General features: G+C 42.7%; 1 protein-coding gene across 1 annotated transcript in view; it reads left to right on the top strand.

The window, feature by feature from the left end:
• The window catches only part of DDRGK1 (DDRGK domain containing 1), a gene marked incomplete at its 3' end in the record, with an annotated part of 28321 nt that extends 9763 nt beyond the window's left edge, over window positions 1-18558 (top strand). The window contains exons 3-9 of the mRNA XM_079534438.1: window positions 2458-2564; window positions 3578-3679; window positions 11017-11139; window positions 13215-13253; window positions 15992-16048; window positions 17059-17107; window positions 18386-18558. Coding sequence (XP_079390564.1) covers window positions 2458-2564; window positions 3578-3679; window positions 11017-11139; window positions 13215-13253; window positions 15992-16048; window positions 17059-17107; window positions 18386-18558 — 650 coding nt within the window. The remainder of the gene's footprint in view (window positions 1-2457; window positions 2565-3577; window positions 3680-11016; window positions 11140-13214; window positions 13254-15991; window positions 16049-17058; window positions 17108-18385) is intronic.
• Window positions 18559-18926: the final 368 nt, after the last annotated feature.

Raw genomic sequence — 18926 nt, 5'->3', positions numbered from 1 at the left:
ATGTCTGGTGTCTTCAGGATTAATTTTGTTTTGCCTGGCACCTTCCCTTCTTTTTCCTATCCTTCCTTGTAGGGTGTTGTGTAAACAGTAAATCAAGCAGCAGTGTGAGTAGCCATATCTACTGCTAGCACTCTTTCTGGGGGATGGGAATAATCGAATCATAAATGCCTTAGAGTTGGAAGGGACACACAGAAAGACCATCTGGTCCAACCCCCCTGCAGTGACCAGGGACACCCACAGCTCTGTTGGGTGCTTAGAGCCCTTTCCAGCTTGACCTTGAAATTTCACTTCCAAAACTAAGGAGGAAGCAAGGCCTTCTAACATTGATGTCAAAGGTATCCAAAGTCATGATGTGGCACGTTTCAACTTGCTGTTTTTACTTACTCTGTACACTACTGTGTAAATCCCTGTCCTTACAGAGAGCATCAGTGTACTAACACTTATTTAATGGTATTGGAAGATATTTTTAAAAGGAACTGTTTAAATTTCAAGAGGTTCAAACAACTGCATGACTACTAAATGCTGTTTTGCCTCTAAAACACTAAGGGAAAGCTGAGGTTCTCTGAAAGCTGTATTTGTGTCACATCACATTTGAAGCACACCAGCAGTTATAGTGTGTGGTACAGTGGACTGTTGTCAGCTACATATGAGTATGTGACAAGCACTTTTCATGTGGCTGAAATTATAGCTTCCAGTAGCTTCTTTCTGTTGAAGAAAAGAAAACAATCTGGTTTTGTGCAGCATCCTCTCTGCTTTTGGTGCAGCTATTCTTGCACTGTAATAACTGATTGATTCAGCAAACTCTCATACCAAGTGCTCATCCTCTTGTCAGCGTATTCAGGTTTATTTAGCAGATGTTAATTGCACCCAGGTTGAGTGCATTGTTAACATTTAATGCTCTGCTGAATCACGGGTTGCATCTGCATCACTGTCTCTTGGCTTTTGTTAGATGTAACTCCATGCACTAAAAGAAGCTTGGAGGGAAGCAGGACCTAAGGGATCACATCAGATGCTTTAAATTGAAGGAAAGCAGACACTACTGAACATAGGCGTGCTTGATGCAGGACTGGAAAAATGCTTTAAAAGCTTCTGCCTGACCTCTGGCTCAGGTATCTTCAATGTAGATGAAATCCGGGAAGCACTCAGAGCTTCGAACTGAATTGTGTTGGAGGTGGTGTTTTGTGTTTGTGGTGTTTTCCCAGAAATAATTTTCTAGGGGATAATACCAGCATTAGAATCATAGAATGGCCTGGGTGGCAAAGGAGCACAATGATCACCTGGTTCCAACCCCCTGCTGTGTGCAGGGTCACCAACCAGCAGACCAGGCTGCCCAGAGCCACATCCAGCCTGGCCTTGAATGCCTGCAGGGATGGGGCATCCACAGCCTCCTTGGGCAACCTGTCAACTGGGAGTAGTAACTGCTAATGCTGTGCTGCTCACCTACTGCATTTGGACCTCCCCTTGGCCTGCGATTAAAAATCAATATATTTTAAGGTTCAGCAAAATTATAGAAGCAACTGTGTGCTGGGGACACTCAGATTAGACAGTGTTTCTTTGAGATGGAGGAAGGGCATCAGTGATCAGATACCAGTCTTTCTGAAGCCCAAACTAGCAAGCCTGCCTCATCTCAACTTCCATATCCTGAAAACATCTAAATTGCTTGAGAGCCACCTACACAGATCTCAATTACATTTGGTTCTGTTGATGTGTCTCAGTGGCTTAACCATAGCACCATACTGTGTATTGAAATTAGTAAAACAAAAGTGTTTCAGAGGTAGGTCTGCATGTAAAAGAAGGGTGAGCATTGTTCATCCATGTGCTTCTTAAACAGCACTTCCCTTGGGTTCCTTCACAGCAATAGAAAGGAACCACTTTCTCTGGAGAGAGTTCTCTATGGGGGAATATTCTGCTGCCAGCCCTGCCAAACTAACTTTGGCAATTGCCACACCACAGTCATCTCCGGGTGAGGTTTGATGGAGTGAGCTGATGACCTTTGAAGGCCATGGTCAGCCTGTGTTAAGATTGAGGGCTAAATTTTGTTTAGGAAATGAAGTGGCCAAATACTTGTGAAATATGTGAGGGAGGAGGAGGGGAAAGGAAACAGCCATCTTTTAAAAGCTCTTCTTTCATATTCCACATTTACAGAGATCATCTTTATAAACAACCATTTGTCATACAACAGTGAACTATTTACATATGGTTTTGTTGCAATTAAACCCAGGATTTAAATATCAACTGCATTTTCACCTCTGAGTTGAGTTTGTGTTGCCTCATTACTCCTACTTTGGAAGGTTGGTTTTTTTTTGCCTTTTTCCATCTATCTTGTTTGAAATACATGTGTGCATCCTTTTCATGTGCTGCTGTTCTCCTAGGAAGTAGTCATGTTTCATGTTTCCTGAATGGACTTTTCACATGCAATTTACAACTTGTTGTTTGCCCTTTAATACAATCTTGCAGAGGAAGATGATGCTGAGGAGGTGCCAGAACTTCAGGTGACGGGGAAAATTGGAGCAAAAAAGCAGAGGAAATTAGAAGAGAAACAAGCCAGAAAAGCTCAGAGAGAGGTAAGCATTCCTGCCACGCGCAAAGCTCAGAGCAAAACCTGAACAGTGATACTCAGCAAAAACTGGTGGTGACAGAAACCCAGGAGAATTTTGAGGTACCTGAGGTATGCATGCAGTTCCTGCTTTACCACCACCGTGGTGGTTTGTCCTATAGAAAGGATGGCTGGTTAGCAACAAACCTGATTAGTGTTGTATACATTTACCATCCTTTTCTCACTCGCTCCCTTTGAAGCGTTTTATCATTGCTTTCCACAGTCATTCTGTTTAATTAGCTTTTTTTTTTGTGGAAAATGTGAGCAAAGTTGAATGATAAGCATCGCTTGGTTGAGCGAGGAATCTTTCTGTTTCATTTTAAAACATGCTGATTTTTATTTTCCCACGTAGACAAATAAATTTTTCGGTTAAGTCGTCTTTGCTGAAACGTTCAAAACCACAAATCCACTAAAGCACAACTTAAGAAACAAAAGGTTTCTAAACAATACACAAAATATCTTTATTTTTACTGTTCTTGGACAATCTCCCTTCGCTGAGTTTGGTTAGAAATAGTAGGAATTTGTAGATTTGAAGAGACAAGTACAACATTCTCTTTAAGAGATTCTCCCCATGTTAAAATTCATCTATTTGCTTTTAGGGATTTTTTTCTCTTTTTTTTTCCTTTTTTCCCTTTACCTCAGAATAATTATGATATTCCATAATATCGCTCTAATTATAAGGTATGTGCACATACAAAGCTTGCCTTGTCTCCTTCTCAATAAGCATTTTCAAGTCAGAAGGGTAATTTTTAAACTTACCACAATGTTAAATATTCTGAAGGTTGGGGGGGTGAGGAAAGTTGAATCATAGTGACTTGTTGTATTAGGTTATTATTTCTGAACATGCATACAGGAAGATAGTCAGGAACGTCCCCATTAGTCTTTACAATATGAAGGTAAAAGATGTATACTGAGGGAGATTAAAGCCTGTCTTGCATTTCTTTGGTTGTTTAAAGGTCTTTTTTGTTGTTTGTGTTTAAGGCTGAGGAAGCAGAGCGAGAAGAACGGAGAAAACTTGAGTCAAAGAGAGAGGAGGAAAGGAGGAAAGAAGAGGAGAGAATCCGCCTTGAGGAAGAACGGCAGGTGGGATTGGTTGCATTTATAGGTGGAAATTTTGAACCAAGTTTGTCTTGGAGATGACTTCTCTGATAGCAAAACTCTTTGGTATTCAGTGCTATTACATCTTTTGTTGCTCCATTTTTTTATGAATTACAGTGATACTTGGTGATTTCAACTGCAGGACCCAGTTTTGTTTCCCCAAGTGCTTGGCAGAAGTGAAAGCTCTTCCTCCAAACATCAGCACGCATCTTAGCAGCAAGGACCAACCCGCAGTCAAGGCCAGGGCTAAATGAAACCTCTCCTGCAGTGGATCCAGTAGCCTCCTATTCCATAGTGACAGATTGTTCGGTCAGTTTATGTTGACAAACGTAGCTTTTAAAATTGGCCCTTGGTCTGACGGAGTCTATTTCAATGCACGTTTATGAAGGAGTTGTATTCAGCTGCAGGAGAAGTTGGCTTGATGTCTGATAAAAGTTTAGTTCTCAGAACCATAGAATGGCAAAGGTTAGAAGGGATCTCTGGAGGTTGCTCAGAACCTTGTCCAGATAAGCTTTCGGTGTCTCCAGGGGTGGCAAATGTCTCAGTCATGCTGAGCCCCAGTTCCAATAGTTGATCATTTTTCATGTTGCAACTTGTCTTTTGCTGATGCTCGTTAGATCTGCCTGCCTGACAGCTGTAACCAGCAGGGCAGAAAGCGAAAGACATTATCAACCACTTCTGCAACTGTCATGTAAAATTATACTGTTTAGTTCTAATTACACAAATTTACATGTGCTTTATAATTAAAGATTTTCAACCTGTATATATGAAGGTGCACGTTAGGAGTGACCCAGAAAAACAGATCCTGTGCAACTGAAGTGTCTTTGTGGAAAAACCTTTCATCAGTGGGGGTGGCAAACTGATTTCAAAGCTGCTTTGTGTGTTCCAGGAGTCAGTGCTGCTGGCTAAGAACTGGAGCTTTCGTGCTCTTTGGTGCTTGTGTAAGTTGTGTGGTAGCTTTGCAGTGTGCTTTGGGAGGCAAGGAGCAAGGTGTTCTGTGCAATCCTGCGTTGAGTAATTGCAGTCCCAGGGGAGTGTAGCCCCCAGCGTTCTGCATGAATTTTCCATGATGCTTAAATGTGCAAATCTGTGCTTTGTGGTGAGCAGATTTATTTTAATTCATTGTAAGCACAGATTGTGCAAGTGAGGTGTTCTGCTGATAACGTTTTCAAAGAAGAAAAGACATTTTTTCCCTTCTTCTATTGAGGGTATGAAGTCTAATTTTGGCTAGTCAGAGCTATTTCACAACAGCAAAACTGTCAGACCTGGCTTCCTATGGATTTCTGTTTAATAGTTTCCCCTGCCCTTGCACTTCAATAGCACCATCTTCTGCCTTGCAGTTCGCTCCCCTTCTAAACATTTCTCATTTCTCTCCCTATACTTCCAGCTCGGAAAGAGGCCAGATGAACTGTGGCTGCCTTTAAAGCACCCATCTGTTGTCCTTCCTGCTTACTGGGGGACTTTTCCACCCTTCAGGTCAAAGCATGAGGGAGAATACAGATGGCATGTTTTCTTCTAGTGGTGTATTCTTTTAAGAAGTGTACTGTCGTCCTTCTTAAGATTTTAGAAATTTAATATCCCTGAAACCCTGAAGAGTTGGTTGAAATGAACTAGAACAGTCCAACGCTCTGAGGGAGATTAGGAAGGCACCCTGGCTGGATGCTAGCATTGCTTTGGTGTCAGTTCCTGTAGACAAGGCTAAGAGCAGTTCAACTCCAGAGTGGCTGTCCATAAGACAGGTGGATTGCTAATCACACAGCAGCTGAGCTGGGCCAGCTTGCTCAAAGTGAGCTATAATCCAGGACAAAATTGTTGTCCTGTTGGTTACCTCCAAGTTTGTCCTGGGGCTTAGCAGTACAGCTGGCTAATCAGGATCACCTGGACACAGTTGAAGAGCTGGGTAGCAAATAAGGGTGTAATTCCACCCAGACTGAGATCTCTTCATGAAGAAAGTGCTTATTAACATAGTTAACTTTTTTTTTTTAATCATCACCTCCTTTTCAATTTAAAGCTGAATAATTTATTTTGGTTGAATGAGGGGAATCTCATTTGGTTTCATTTTGATCTTCAGTATACCTAATAAAGACTGTACTACAATGATTTCACCTTCATTTTGCAAGGCCAAATGAAAATGAGGAATGTGAATTAAGGCTTTGATTTACCTCAATTTTGTGCCTGGTATTCCAAAGGACAGCTAGAAGCTCGAATATTACTCAGATGCATAAATCTATCTTGCTATTCATATTTGCTTTAGTCATGCCTGTGCAATAGTAGGGGAAATTTCAGTTGCATGTTTTTTGGCTTTTTTTTCCCCTGCTCCCTCTTCCAAGAAGTGCTCCCACAATTGTGCTGACTTCCATGAATGCTGAGACTGGCTCTGTGTCAAGGAGAGCTGCTTTGCAGCCTTTCAACAACTGAGGCCTATTCAGCAGCTCTGGATGATTCCTGCTCTGTTAAATGCTGTCTGAAAGTCCCTCGAATAATGGGGGGAAGCCAAACAGAAGAAGATACAAAATTGTGTTGTGGATCCTGTAGAAATCATAGAATGGCCTGGGTTGAAAAGGACCACGATGATCATCTGGTTTCAACTCCCCTGCTATGTGCAGGGTCACCAACCAGCAGCCCAGGCTGCCCAGAGCCACATCCAGCCTGGCCTTGAATGCCTGCAGGGATGGGGCATCCACAGCCTCCTTGGGCAACCTGGTCCTGATCTTTGATAAGTTACTGGGGTTGCCAAGCCTTTCACACACATCCCCTGCAAGCAGTTTGAGAAAGGGAGACTAGTGGAAATAATGAATTCTTGAGTCACATGAAAGCCCTCTTTCTTCTATAGGCAAAGATAGCTCTCTGCAGTTATTTTTGGGCAGCTCTATACTGTGATGCAGTATAAGTGGGAACTCTCCCTTCCGTGGGGACTGCAGGGGCTAAGATCTTGTGTATTCATGAAGAAAAATACCCCCCTGGTTCTGTCTAAACATATTTGTATGCACGAATAAATAAAATGTGGTTGCCCCTTGGCTCCTGTGTTGCAAACCAAATAATACATATTTTTAAATTCAAGTTTCCTTTCCAGTGTTCAGATGACCTGATTGGCCACACATGTGAGGAAGCTCCTTTATAACTGGCATTTGCTTCAGCTCTGCTTTACCCTGGGGATTTCCCTTTCACTCTTGGAGTTTTTTAGTGGTGAGATGGTTTACCAACTGACACCTTATCAATGAGAGCGAACTTCCTCTGATGTTGCAAAACAGTGTCTTCATCAAAAAGTCTTGCAGGTTGCTAGCCAGAAAGTTGTGTTGTTTTTTTTTCTTCACCCTGCACAGGGATTTTTGTAGATTTTAGTTCCTTAGCCTACCTCTGCTGTGCTAAGGAAACTGCATATGGTTTATGCAGATGCAGGGCTCACAGTGATTCTATCTCTTTTCTACACTAAAATGCAGTGTTGATCAGGGCGTGTTGCCTGCAAATCCACTGCAGAGTGAGCAGCTCTTGAAGCATAGTTTGTAGTAGAGAAACTACTGATCTTCAACTGAGCGAGCTTTCAGTGGTTGTGAAATAAAAAGCCACAGTGGGAGTGGGGGCTGGCATTTGTTCACTGCTGTATTAGAACAAGGTTTGTATTGCTCAAGGACAGCTGTGCCCAAAGTTTCCAAAGTCAGGAAATGTCAATTAGGCTTTCAGCTTTGCATTTCAGTACCTGAGTAAGAGTGGTCTGGATCTTTAAAACTTCAGGAGTGGAGGAGTGGCTCGTGGTCCCCAGGGTGTTATTGAAGTTGTTGTAAACTGTGACCCTAAAGTTTCGGTTATTTGCTATTTAACTGTGGAATACATGCTTTCCCAAAAGTTAATTTTAAGAAAGTACAGGTTGAAAAGGTTGCAGAAGACTCATCCTACTCAGATCTTGGTGAGATGAGAACTGGTAGGAGACACTGCATCTTCCTAAAGGTTTTATTTCTGTCTGAACAGTGATGGGGAAGGAATGTCTACTCTAATTCAGAATAGAATCATAGAATGGCCTGGCTTGAAAAAGACCACAATGCTCATCTAGTTTCAACCCCCCTGCTATGTGCAGGGTCGCCAGCCACCAGACCAGGCTGCCCAGAGCCACATCCAGCCTAGATTCAGTCTACTCTGTCATATCAGTTATCTGTGAAGTCCCTCTTTGGTTCCTGCAGATGCTGTACTAACAGCACAAAAGCTCAATGTGATATCATAGAGTGGTTATGAGGAGGATTTCTTTGCTCTGTGAACCTCAAAGTGTTTGGCATAGGAACTGCCATGCTTTTCCTGCAAGCTGCAGGCAAGGAATGACTGCAAGCAGGTGGTGGTTGTAGAGAGCCTGGCCTTTGCTCTCCCTTCCTCTTACAGTGAGATCTCTTCCACTGCACAGTGCAATAAGCTGCCTATAAATGATTTGTTTGTCAGCAAGTCGGTCCTTTATCTGATTTGGAGGAGAGATGGCAGAGCACACAACTAGCAGTTTGCTCTCTGCGAAAGCTGCTTAGGCAAAGCTCTCACAAGAGCTGCTTAGTGTATAGGCCAATACCACTCAGTGTCAGTGTCACCTTAAATGGGTTACTGCACGGAAAGCTAGGAACAGTAGCTTGCTGTCTTCTGGCTAAATGGTGCTGTAAGGGTCCTCACCCTTTGTTAAAAATAGTGATGCATGGTAAACCTTCAAAGGCTGTAATCTCTCAGTTACTCAGCAGCATCTCAGGGCTCCAGAAGGCTCTGTGGTCCCAATAGTCAGGGTCTGCTTCCAGCTATAAATCTGAGAGGGTTTTCAGGGTCCCTCTGGGTTTGAGCTGATGGAAGATTGGGATTTTGTGCCATTGATGGAGGAAATAATCATTGCATTCAAGGTAAGCAATGAGCAGTGGGAAGATAAGTCCATAGATAGGGCCTGGGTTGAAAAGGACCACAATGATCATCTAGTTTCAACCCTCCAGACCAGGCTGCCCAGATCCACATTCCTCAAGCGTGGCATAGAAAGCTGTTAGAACACAAATCTATGCTGTAACAAGCCCCTGGTTTTGGTAAGGTTGAAGTGGGTGAGGAGAGCAGGGGGCCCATTACAGAGTTTAGGGAAAAAAAAAAAGCAGTTGAAGGTGAACATCAGCAGTTACCAAATTTCCATAGAGCTGGGATTTCCCCACCACCACACCCATTGCTGAAGGGAGGTGGCCCAACTATTCTCTTTCCTCCAAGCAGACGTGCATTACCACTTAAATCCACAGCGCTTAATGGGAAATTAGAATGGGGATAAGCAAAAAAACCCTCCTGACTGATAAAAATACAGGCTTTATAAAAGTCATGTTTGAGCTTTGTGCCCTCTGTGTGACTCGTAGGCAGCGAGTATTGGGCTTTGTTTAATTAGTAGTCCCTGGGGTGCTGAGAGTGTTTCCATGTGTGGGTTATGCATAACCCACAGGCTGTTTTTCATGGGAACCTGGCTATGTCTGACTCTGCACCTTCCATGCAGCTGCTGCATGACTTGGGCATGTGAAAGAGTGCTGATGCGGTGGTGGAACACCAGCTGAAAATGAGTGCTAACAAACAACATGACTTCAGCAGGACTCCCCCCTGCCCTGCTCCTACTGCAGTTGCTGGTTCCCTTTACTCTGAATCACTTTGCAGCTTCCCTAAATCCTTCTTTTTCCGTAGCTTAAATTGTGGTTGAATTTAGGTGGGGGAAGCAAGGAGTGGCTGCATTTTTTTTTTTCTTCTGGGTGATGGAAAAAGCTTCTGGAAATGCTTAGCTAAGTGCCCTACTCTTGCATTTCCAGGATGAAGATTAAATTTGATGTACTTTCAAGCAAAGACCAGTTGAACACTTCTGAATGATCTATGGTTGTGTTGTTCTTGGCACCTGTAACACAAGGACAGAAATTATTGCTGAGCTTTTATTAATAATCGTTATGGTGATGAATGACCTAGAAAATGGTCTCATTTTGTCTCAAGTGCTTCCTCAGATCTGCAGGATTTCTTTGTGAGATAATGGTTAAAAATGGCTTTGACTCTTCACATTCAGTAAGATCCTTTCAGCTCTGGTTTTCTCATCCTTGAATGTCACTGTGGAAAATGCTTCCTCCTCAGGACTTGCTCAGGGTTTGGCTGAACGCAATTAAGGCTGAATAGACTTTTTCAGTGATTTTAATTAAGGGCAATACTGCTGCACCTGTTTCTGGCAGCTCAGCACCTCACATGATGCCTTTACTGAAAACCATTCATATTATACTTAATGACTTGTTCCTGTCTCCCCCTGTTTTAATAGAACAAGTGTTTGCTTTCGAGCCATTTAAGGAAGCAATTGCCATATTAGTGCTGAAGATGTAGCATGGCAAGCACATAGGAATCAATAGAGTTGTTCTTTAGGAGATCGATTCCCGTGCTAACAGTAAAGGAAAAGGACAGAGGCTGACACTAAAATCTGAAGAACTCGTGTTTCTAAGTACTAATCAATCCTTTGTGCTGTAATAGCAAGCAGAGGTTTGTGAAGTTGGAATCTCATTGTACCAGGTGCTGTGCAAGCATCAGTTTCTCTGCCCCACTGATGTTGCGTTTAGGGTTTTCTGGTTGTTTTTTATTGCTTTGTGGCACATGGTTTTGAAAACCATTTCTTTCAGCATAGGTAACTGATACTATTCTTGTTGTGAGTAACTAAGAGTGGAACTTAGGTTTGACCATTCATCAAAACCTACAAAATAAACTCCTTTCTATGTGATAATACAACTTCTCTCGGCATAAAGCAGTTGGCACAGTTCTTCACGTTCAGTGTGGACGTATTTTGCTGTTTGTCACAAGTGATTTACTTGAAGCTCTTGCAGTCCAACTTACTCATGTACGCAGATGGAGACCAGTGTAATTCCAGTTCTCTTTGTATTCGTTCCCGTTGGACACTGGTGCATGTCAGAGCAGAATTGGGGCTGGATGCAGAAATGTGGGTGTTGCATCAAAGTGCAGTTAGGGGCAGGAACTTCCTGTCGCTCAGTCTTCAGAAGAAACACATTCATGCAAATTACAAAAGCAGCTTGCTATATAAGAGTGGTTTTCTCCCTTGTGTCAGACCTGTTAAGAGCCAGCCTAGGTGTCTTGTGCAGGCTTACAACACCGTGTTAGGATGACTGCAATCTTAAGAGTGTCAGAGCAGCTTTTGAAATGAATGATACCATCAAGGGAGAACTCACATGTGTTTTAGAAGCTTTTTATCTGCAGTCTGCCACAGTAGGACCAAACTGCAGATAAAGGAAACACAACTGTACTTAAAACTAAACCCCCTTTGGGGAGGAGCGTGCTGACCACATGTCATCTTTTCTCTCTAGGAAGAGGAGAAAAGGAAGGCAAAGGAAGAAGAGGAGAAGAGAGAGTATGAAGAGTACCTGAAGCTGAAGGAGAGTTTTGTAGTTGAAGAGGAAGGGGTTGAAGAATCAATGACAGAGGAAGAGGTATGTACACTAACTAGTCTGTTATTGTAGCTTCCTTGCTCACTGTTAAATTCAGATTGTCCTTACTGCATTCTTTCTCTTGTAAAATGGACTTCAAAATGGGATCCAGACAAATGGTTTTGCTTTGGAGAGATGTGTATGTAGTATGTATTAACTTGGAGTAATTTCTTGGGGAATGCTACAGTTCCTCATTCCAGACTTTCTCACTTAGTTCACAGTGCTCAGGCAAGTGCACGTCACTGAGAATGAGTGTAAGGACTTTGTGTAAGGACTGAAATAAAACTAATTTGAGGAGGCAGATTATCTTCTACTGTCCCCAACTCTACCCTACTGCGGTCCCGTGTGGTTGCAAGACAGATGAAAGCAGATTTGGAGTTAGGTGGTGTGAAATCAAATGAAAAATCGAGCTGAGAGAAAGCTGGAAAAATCACAGGACACAATCTAGGTGCTTGTGGGCTTTCCACTGGAAAACTGCTCAGTGTTGCAAATGGCTGCAAGTCATTGATAGGGTTTCAAACTCTGTATAATGTATAATATTCCAGTGTGCTCCTCCTGTGGCTGCCTCCAGGCGAGCTGCTGGCAGTGGTGGTTGAAATGTGATGCTGACATAATAGCGCAGCAAACTTGAAAAGGTTCTCTTGTGGGAGGTAGAACCCTCAATTTGCTGAGGAGAAAACGTGTTAAATTAATTTTAATTGCAGTCAAATGTTGAAACGGCTCTGGAGTTTCAGCTGCCAAATTTGGGCTGTCCAGTGGATTACATGATAGGTACTTTTTTCTGGGGGGGCCATGTAGATTTGTTCCCCTCCTTCCTCTGCCTAAGTGACCCTCTTGAATTAAATACGTTTGCACTCAGCATCACTGAGCGTGGGCTGAGGGGCTGTCAATTAGTCAGTATACGCTGACCATGGGTACAGATTCTCACCATGGAACCCCTTCTATTAACAGAAATTCCTCTATTGTGCCAGGGTTAGCACCAAGAGAAGTTGTATGTGATGATGGGAAACTTCCTAAGATGCAGAGAAGGATTAAACAAGTACTTGCTTTTGAAAACCCTTTTTATATTGTGTCTATTCTGTTAGAAGATCATGTAGCTAAAACATTAAATTCTCTACTTCAGGCTCCCTTGAAAGGTAGAGAGTATTTATTGACAGGCAGCTGTGGGAACACAGATGAAGAGAAATTAATTTTTCTGTATGTGGGAACAGGGAAGGGTGTTCCTCACTCAAAAAGAGCCTGGGAGGCAATTGATGGTGCATGGATCTCAACACAGATATATCTTTATAGGGGTGGGGAGGTAAAACTTTAATAGCAGGCAATTTGAAAGTCATGTTCAGAAGTGATCACAGGTATGTAGTTATTTGGAAGCATCAGCCTTGCAAAAGTGCCAAGCCACCCTTCTGTCTCAGGGTGGGTAATGCACATGAAGCATTTTGGTGTCCTGGTACAAGCTGACTCTGCCATGTGGTGTTGAGAGCAGCGTGCTGAAACTCCTGCTTGAAGTTAAGGCTGCAGAGTTAAGCAGCTAATTAAGGCTGATTGATTTTCAGGGTTGCGGAGTAACTCGACCTCCTGTTCACTTCAGTGCATGTTTTTTGCATGGCCTTTGAAAACTGAGCTGCTTACATTAAAATGCCGGATTTCAGGTGCATGGCTTTGAGAAGGGCTTGAGCTTCCACATGTGTTGCGCAGCTGTGTGCTGCACTTCACCATCTGCACGAGCTGCCTCCTGAATCACTCTGTACTTTCCCTCCATGCAAAAGGTCCTCAGTGAACGTACTTAATACACAGACTCACCCAGATGTGAGTGTTTCAGGGTACGTATGATTTGAAGAAGAAAAGGTTCAACCATCTTTCAGAAAACAAATTGTGCTTGAGCCATATTCTGGCTTAGAAAATGCCTATTGGAAATTCCTAGTTAAGATTAAATCTAGATGCCTTTTTTCCCCACTTCAAAGTCTTCTCTATGCATATATATATATATAAATTTCAGATGTAGACAGGCTAAATACTGTGCAAGTTTGTGATGCTTTCAATATGTATAAATTTAAAATAACAATTCTTTTCCTTTCCAGACTCGCAGCTTTCTGAAGGAATTTATTGAATACATTAAGGTAAGTTATTTTATTCTCCTCTATCCATACTGTTAGAATAAGTGAAATAACTTTGAGTGATAGAAAGAAGGGAAATCTTTACTACTTCAATTTACTTAAATACTCAGCAAGTAAAAAAAGGAATGCCTGAGATGAAGTCCGCATTATTTAGTTGATTGTGCATGAATATGTTAATCATTGCTGAAGTTATTTGTAGTTACAGCTTTATCTTGGCTACTGGGGGGTGAAATTGTAGCCCATAGCCTAATTCATAAGGATAGACGTGTGAAACTCACTGTCAGGGCTTCTGATCAGAAATGCTGGCTGCAGTGTGGGATTTGGGACATCTGAGCTTTTTGTTTGTTGCCTACATCATAGCTGATACTCACAGTCTCTGCATCTGAGCTCAGCATGAATGAGAGGTGCTGTACCAGCATGTGGCCTGCTGTGCAGGATGCGCGTGTTTGAAACACGGGCGTTGTAAAGATCAGTCAGACTCTGTGTGATTTCTTTCTTTTGTGCTATTTACAGCACTGATGTTTTAGAGGGGTGTTTAAAGAACAAAAATGACTTTTCTTGACAGGGGTTGTTTACCTTTCATGATGTTATATGCTTGGTTGTCTAAATCCTGTGGCGTGTTCGTGAAGATTTCCACTTGTGATCTGGAACAACAAATGCTGCTTTAACCACTGTTATATCAAAATTGAAATGTGATTTCTTACCCTTAGCCTAAAGCATACTTATGTGATTATTTTTTTTGTCCTAATTAATCCCTTTTGGCCTTTATTGGAAACTGGACTCTGTGAACAGACTGTATGTGTGTGAAAGGCTTCATTAGTAAGCACTTCTCCTGCACACTTAGTGACCTTCTGATCATTTTCTTAATTCAGAATGTCAAATTCTGGACTCGTTTTGCATCTCCACCAAGAGCTTAGAGATGCACCCACTTCTGGCTCTTTGGTAGCTCTCCATAAGGAATCAATTTGCTAATTGCTGTCTAGTTCTGGAAAACAGGAACAGCATTCCAGGGTCACTGCGAAGCTGCACTGCAAGCATCTTTTGCTGTGCTTTTCTCTGTCTCTTGTGCCACTGGGACCTGGTGATGCATCCAGTTGCCATTGGGCTGCAGTGAGGCTATGTTTGCTTTTGTCAAATGCTTTCAGATCATATGGGATCTCTGGAGGTCATTTGGAAATGTATGAGCTGGTAGTGGGCTGTGTATTCTCTGTTGCAGCCCAAGCAAAAATGTTTCTCGATCACTGAGTCGTCAGCGTAAGGCGATCAACTGGGATCAGAAACACCACCCAAAGCAGATGAGACAGCTGAGACTAGGTTGGAAAAGCAATAGGTAGCATGTTTGAAGAGCTTAAGAAAAGCCATAGAGTGAAAACAAACCATCAGGTGGCACATCTTATTTTGGAGTCATGCAGAGATTTCAATATTCTATTTTCCATAGAAGTCAGAGGGGTTTTCTTGGAAGAAGGGAGGACTTTACTGTGGCTGTGTCTGCTAAGACCATCCTGTTTCAACTGCTAACTGCACATTCCTATCTACAGCACTGTCTTGCAAGCAAAGCTTTGGATTCAGGAAAATATGCTGCTCTTAATTAATAAACATAACTTGTGTCAGTGTCCCTTGGGATCTTCCACTGAAATTGGAAAGGTTTCCAGGGGCTGATACAATAGGCTCTGGTTCTTCACGTTGCCCTGGTGGCTGTGATGGACGGAACAGATTAGTCACACAATCTCAGTTCAGTGTTTAAGCACATATGTAGTTGTATATTAGTCACTTTGGCTTGACGTCAGAGAAATTAAGCACAGGCTGAAGAACCAAATTCAGAAGTGCTTTGACACCTGGCTTCCTATGTAGAAATAAGAGAAAAGGTTCTGTCTGTCTTAATTCTGGGAGCCCTTGCTCTGGTTCACGCCTTGTTGGAGACAGCTGCAGAAAAAAATACGTGAAGTGAAATGAATTTGGTCAAGTGTGGATGGATGTGTATTGCTCTGTGAGAGTTAAGCCTGTCTTTAAAACATGAAATCTGTGGTGTTTTGCTGAGCTGGGACCTCGCAGTGTTGCTATATTTCAGAGTGGGTGGAGACTGGATCCCCATTCCATCCCATCCTCTGCTCTGCTACCCGCAGCAGGAGCTGTCTTAGAAAGCTTCCAGTGAGCTCTGTCACTGAGGGCAAACATCTTGAAGCAAAGGTGTAAAGCCTGGTTTTCTCATGTAATGACTTTGCACCCCCTCTCCTTATAAAAGAAGATGTGACGAACCTTGGCAGTTCCCAGCTCTGAGAACTGAATTCCATGGACTGGTTTCAATTCCATGCCTTCAGTCCATGGTATTCAGTTCTCTAGCTTGGCTGCATCAAACTTCACAACTACTAAGTCTTTGATTTTGCTGATGAAAAAGATTCTTCTATCGCAGCCTCTGTTTAATTCTTCAGTGTACTCTCAAGATCAGAAACAAATGCATTTATCACTAGTATGACATCCAATAATGTAAGTGTGGCCATACATGTAAGGCTCTTGGCGATGTACTCAAGGATGTTAGCTAATGTATTTGAGCCTTCACTTAAGTGGGTCAGAGCATCCAGTCTTTGCACTGAGCAGATTGGTTTAAATAATGTAAGTTAAAGGGTTTTTTTTTAACACAGAAAAGTGCCTACTAGGATAAGTTGGAAGGGCAGGTTCTATTTTGTATGTTTTGCTAACCCTCTAATTCATCAGCTGCATGTAACTGTTGTTTGTTTCCATAGAAAACAAAGGTAATTCAGCTGGAGGACTTAGCTTCACATATGGGCTTAAGAACTCAGGTAAGTGCTACCTTTTGGGGTACAAGAACAAACAATGACTTTAAAAGGGTAAGAGAGAAAGTGGTTACTTAAGGGTACTGTTTGTGTTACTGTTCTGGCATTACTTTGGTGGTGTTCAGTGGGTTCAGCCCTAAAAAGTGGATATTCATCAGAGAGCCACAGAGGATTGCTGGCTCACAGGGATGTTAGTGAAAAGGGCAGAGTGTGGCTCTTGAGTGGCTGCTTGTTGGCCAATGGATTGTACAGATTTTATCAGCTCTTTTAATAGAGCAATTCATGATAATTGGGAATCAAGAGCTGTACATCCAGGCTGTGCTGCCCCCTGCCTCTCTCTGCTTTCCTAGAACTTAATTTGCATTCAGTGAGCCCAGTTAAGGCTGAAATCCAAGCCCTAGCTTGTTTCTGCAGTCCTGTAAATGCTGGTGGGAGGGAGAGGGGCAGGACAGCAGAAACCAAGGTTATTGGCACACAGATACCAGTTCTAGGTGCAGCAGAACAGTGTGCTTGGAGTAACCATAGAGTTAACTCAGCAAGAAACTCAACAAGCTGCTCTTTGGCTTGGTAAGGAGCTGTTTCCTCTGAAATGGAGCAGGAAAAACTAAAAAGCTCTGCAGTGTGTTGAGTGTAGCCAGATTCTTGGAGAAGTGCATCACAGTATTTCATGGAGCTGGTGTGTAGCATGGGCACATACAGCCTTTCCTTGGGAAAATGTGTTTAGCTCCCCCTCCATGATAGAGTCAGATAATTTAATAATAAAAACTCCTTGCTGGCAAGGAAGTTATTTGAACACCCCAAGCTGCAGAAGCTCACTTTGACTTTCTAAGACCAAACCATTTCTAAAAAGGGCTTACTACATCCATCTCTGTGGAACCACCAATGTGTATCCTTCACTGAAGTGTTTAACACTGAGGATTTAAATGTAAGCATCATCCTCTAGTTTGTCTGAGCATGCAGAATGTTTTGTGCCTTCCTCTTGATCGGTTGGTTATTCCTTTTTCCTTTTTGAACAGGATGCAATTAACAGAATCCAGGACCTGATGGCAGATGGCACTCTAACAGGTGACAGCCACAACACCTATTCTTCAGCTGGTGCAGAAAATGTCTCTGTGCTAGAGAGACATCCAGTGTAATTTCCATTTTAAACTGGAGAGCACCCTTGCAGGATTTGAACAAAAGCTGTATTATTTCTGCTTTGGCAGATGTGAAACTACTGTTGAAAGCAATATGGGAGATAATTGCTTCAGTGATATATTTTACAGAAGTTGGGGGGTAAATGGTCCCAATGCTTCAGCACGAGGCTTCGGCATGTTATTAACCCTGCTGAGGGGCCTTTGGGTTTACTAGCAGGTTACATCCTCTAAAATCTGAATTTGGAGGAATTGTTTGGGTATCCTGAGGCTTGTTTGCACACCTGTTTTAAAACTGCAGTGGCTAAAGCTAATATGGGGTGTCATAGAGTCATAGAATATCCTGAGTTAAAAGGGACCCACAAGGATCGAGGCATGGCACTCTCTGGGAGAAGCAAACATCCCAGAGCACTCCAAAACTAGGAGCTGTAGTAAGTGAAGTGCTTGTTTCTAACTATGTACCTATGCACTCGAGGTTGGAATGTAAGCAGAGACTGAGCATGTAGGTAGCTCCCTGTCTGAACAAGGCTGTTTTATTGCTGGTCAGTCTTTTTCTTCCCAAGGATGAAGTAGGGGAAGGTGCCAATGCAAACATTGCTGACCTGATAGTTGTTTGCCAACCGTGGCAGCTGTGTTTTAATGGGTATGTGTGGATACCCACTTGAATGACCTAAAAGTGATCTGAATCAAAAATGTGTACTGTCCTGGCTAAAAGATGTGCCAGTAAGGCATCCTGCTTTACATGTGATCCTATAAGACATTGAGAACAAAGAGGTCAGTTCTCACTCTTGATGGAGCTACCAAAATGTGGAAGTTGAGCTTCATGACCTCCCAGAGGGGCTCCAGATTTCATTGCCTGGGTCTTTCTGCTTTTCCTTTCTCAGTTGGCTGTCTGACCCTGGAATATCAACACTAATGTGACGTACCTGAATGCACTGCTGTGATATTCCCAACTAGCTGCACACAGTGGGGGGGAAAAAATGCATTACTTGCTGAACAAAATTAGTCTCTTACCCAGGCACTCAGATATTGTCAAAAGCTCAACAGTAGAGATGTTAACTGACTGCTAGCACATTGTTCTGCCTGCCCTAGATACGAAATGCAGCCTCAGCAGTTCAAAGGCCCCTTCCAAAAAGAAGTAACTAATGTCTGTTGGGAAGTGAGAAGAGCCAAAGTGCTGACTTGAAGGTCCTTTCTTTTTCCCCTGTAGGTGTAATTGATGACAGAGGAAAGTTCATCTATATTACGCCAGAGGAGATGGCTGCCGTGGCTCAGTTTATCAAACAGAGAGGACGAGTATCCATTGCAGAGCTGGTCCAAGCAAGCAATTCCCTGATCAACCTCCAGCCTGACAGCCAAGCTGTTGCTCCAACTGTGGCATGAAACTGTGGCGTGAGAAAATGCAGGAGTTGAACTTTTTAATGAATAAACCACGTAACAAAAAGCAAACAAGAACCCTTCCAGTCTCTGTGCAGTGTTTGGAGATAATAGGGCGCTTTGTTTAAGCATTAACTGCAAGAATTGATCAGAAGTTTTTGCTTTTGGTTCTTTTAGGGCTGATAAAAAATTCGTACGAGATAAGCTAGTCAAGAACATGGGGCTTAAGCACTCTGATGCATGTGTACATCAGGGATATCAGTAACTGGCACCCAGTTACTTTACCTAGGCAGGCACTCTCACATGACTGTACCCATACTTGTTTCCAAATTCTAATCTGTATCAAGTACATTTGGTTCTGACCCGTTCCTGAA

Source organism: Tetrao urogallus, assembly GCF_951394365.1.
Source record: "Tetrao urogallus genome assembly, chromosome: 4".
Lineage (NCBI taxonomy): Eukaryota > Metazoa > Chordata > Aves > Galliformes > Phasianidae > Tetrao > Tetrao urogallus.
Note: the sequence above shows the minus strand (reverse complement) of the source record. Positions and strands in the feature narration are given on the sequence as shown.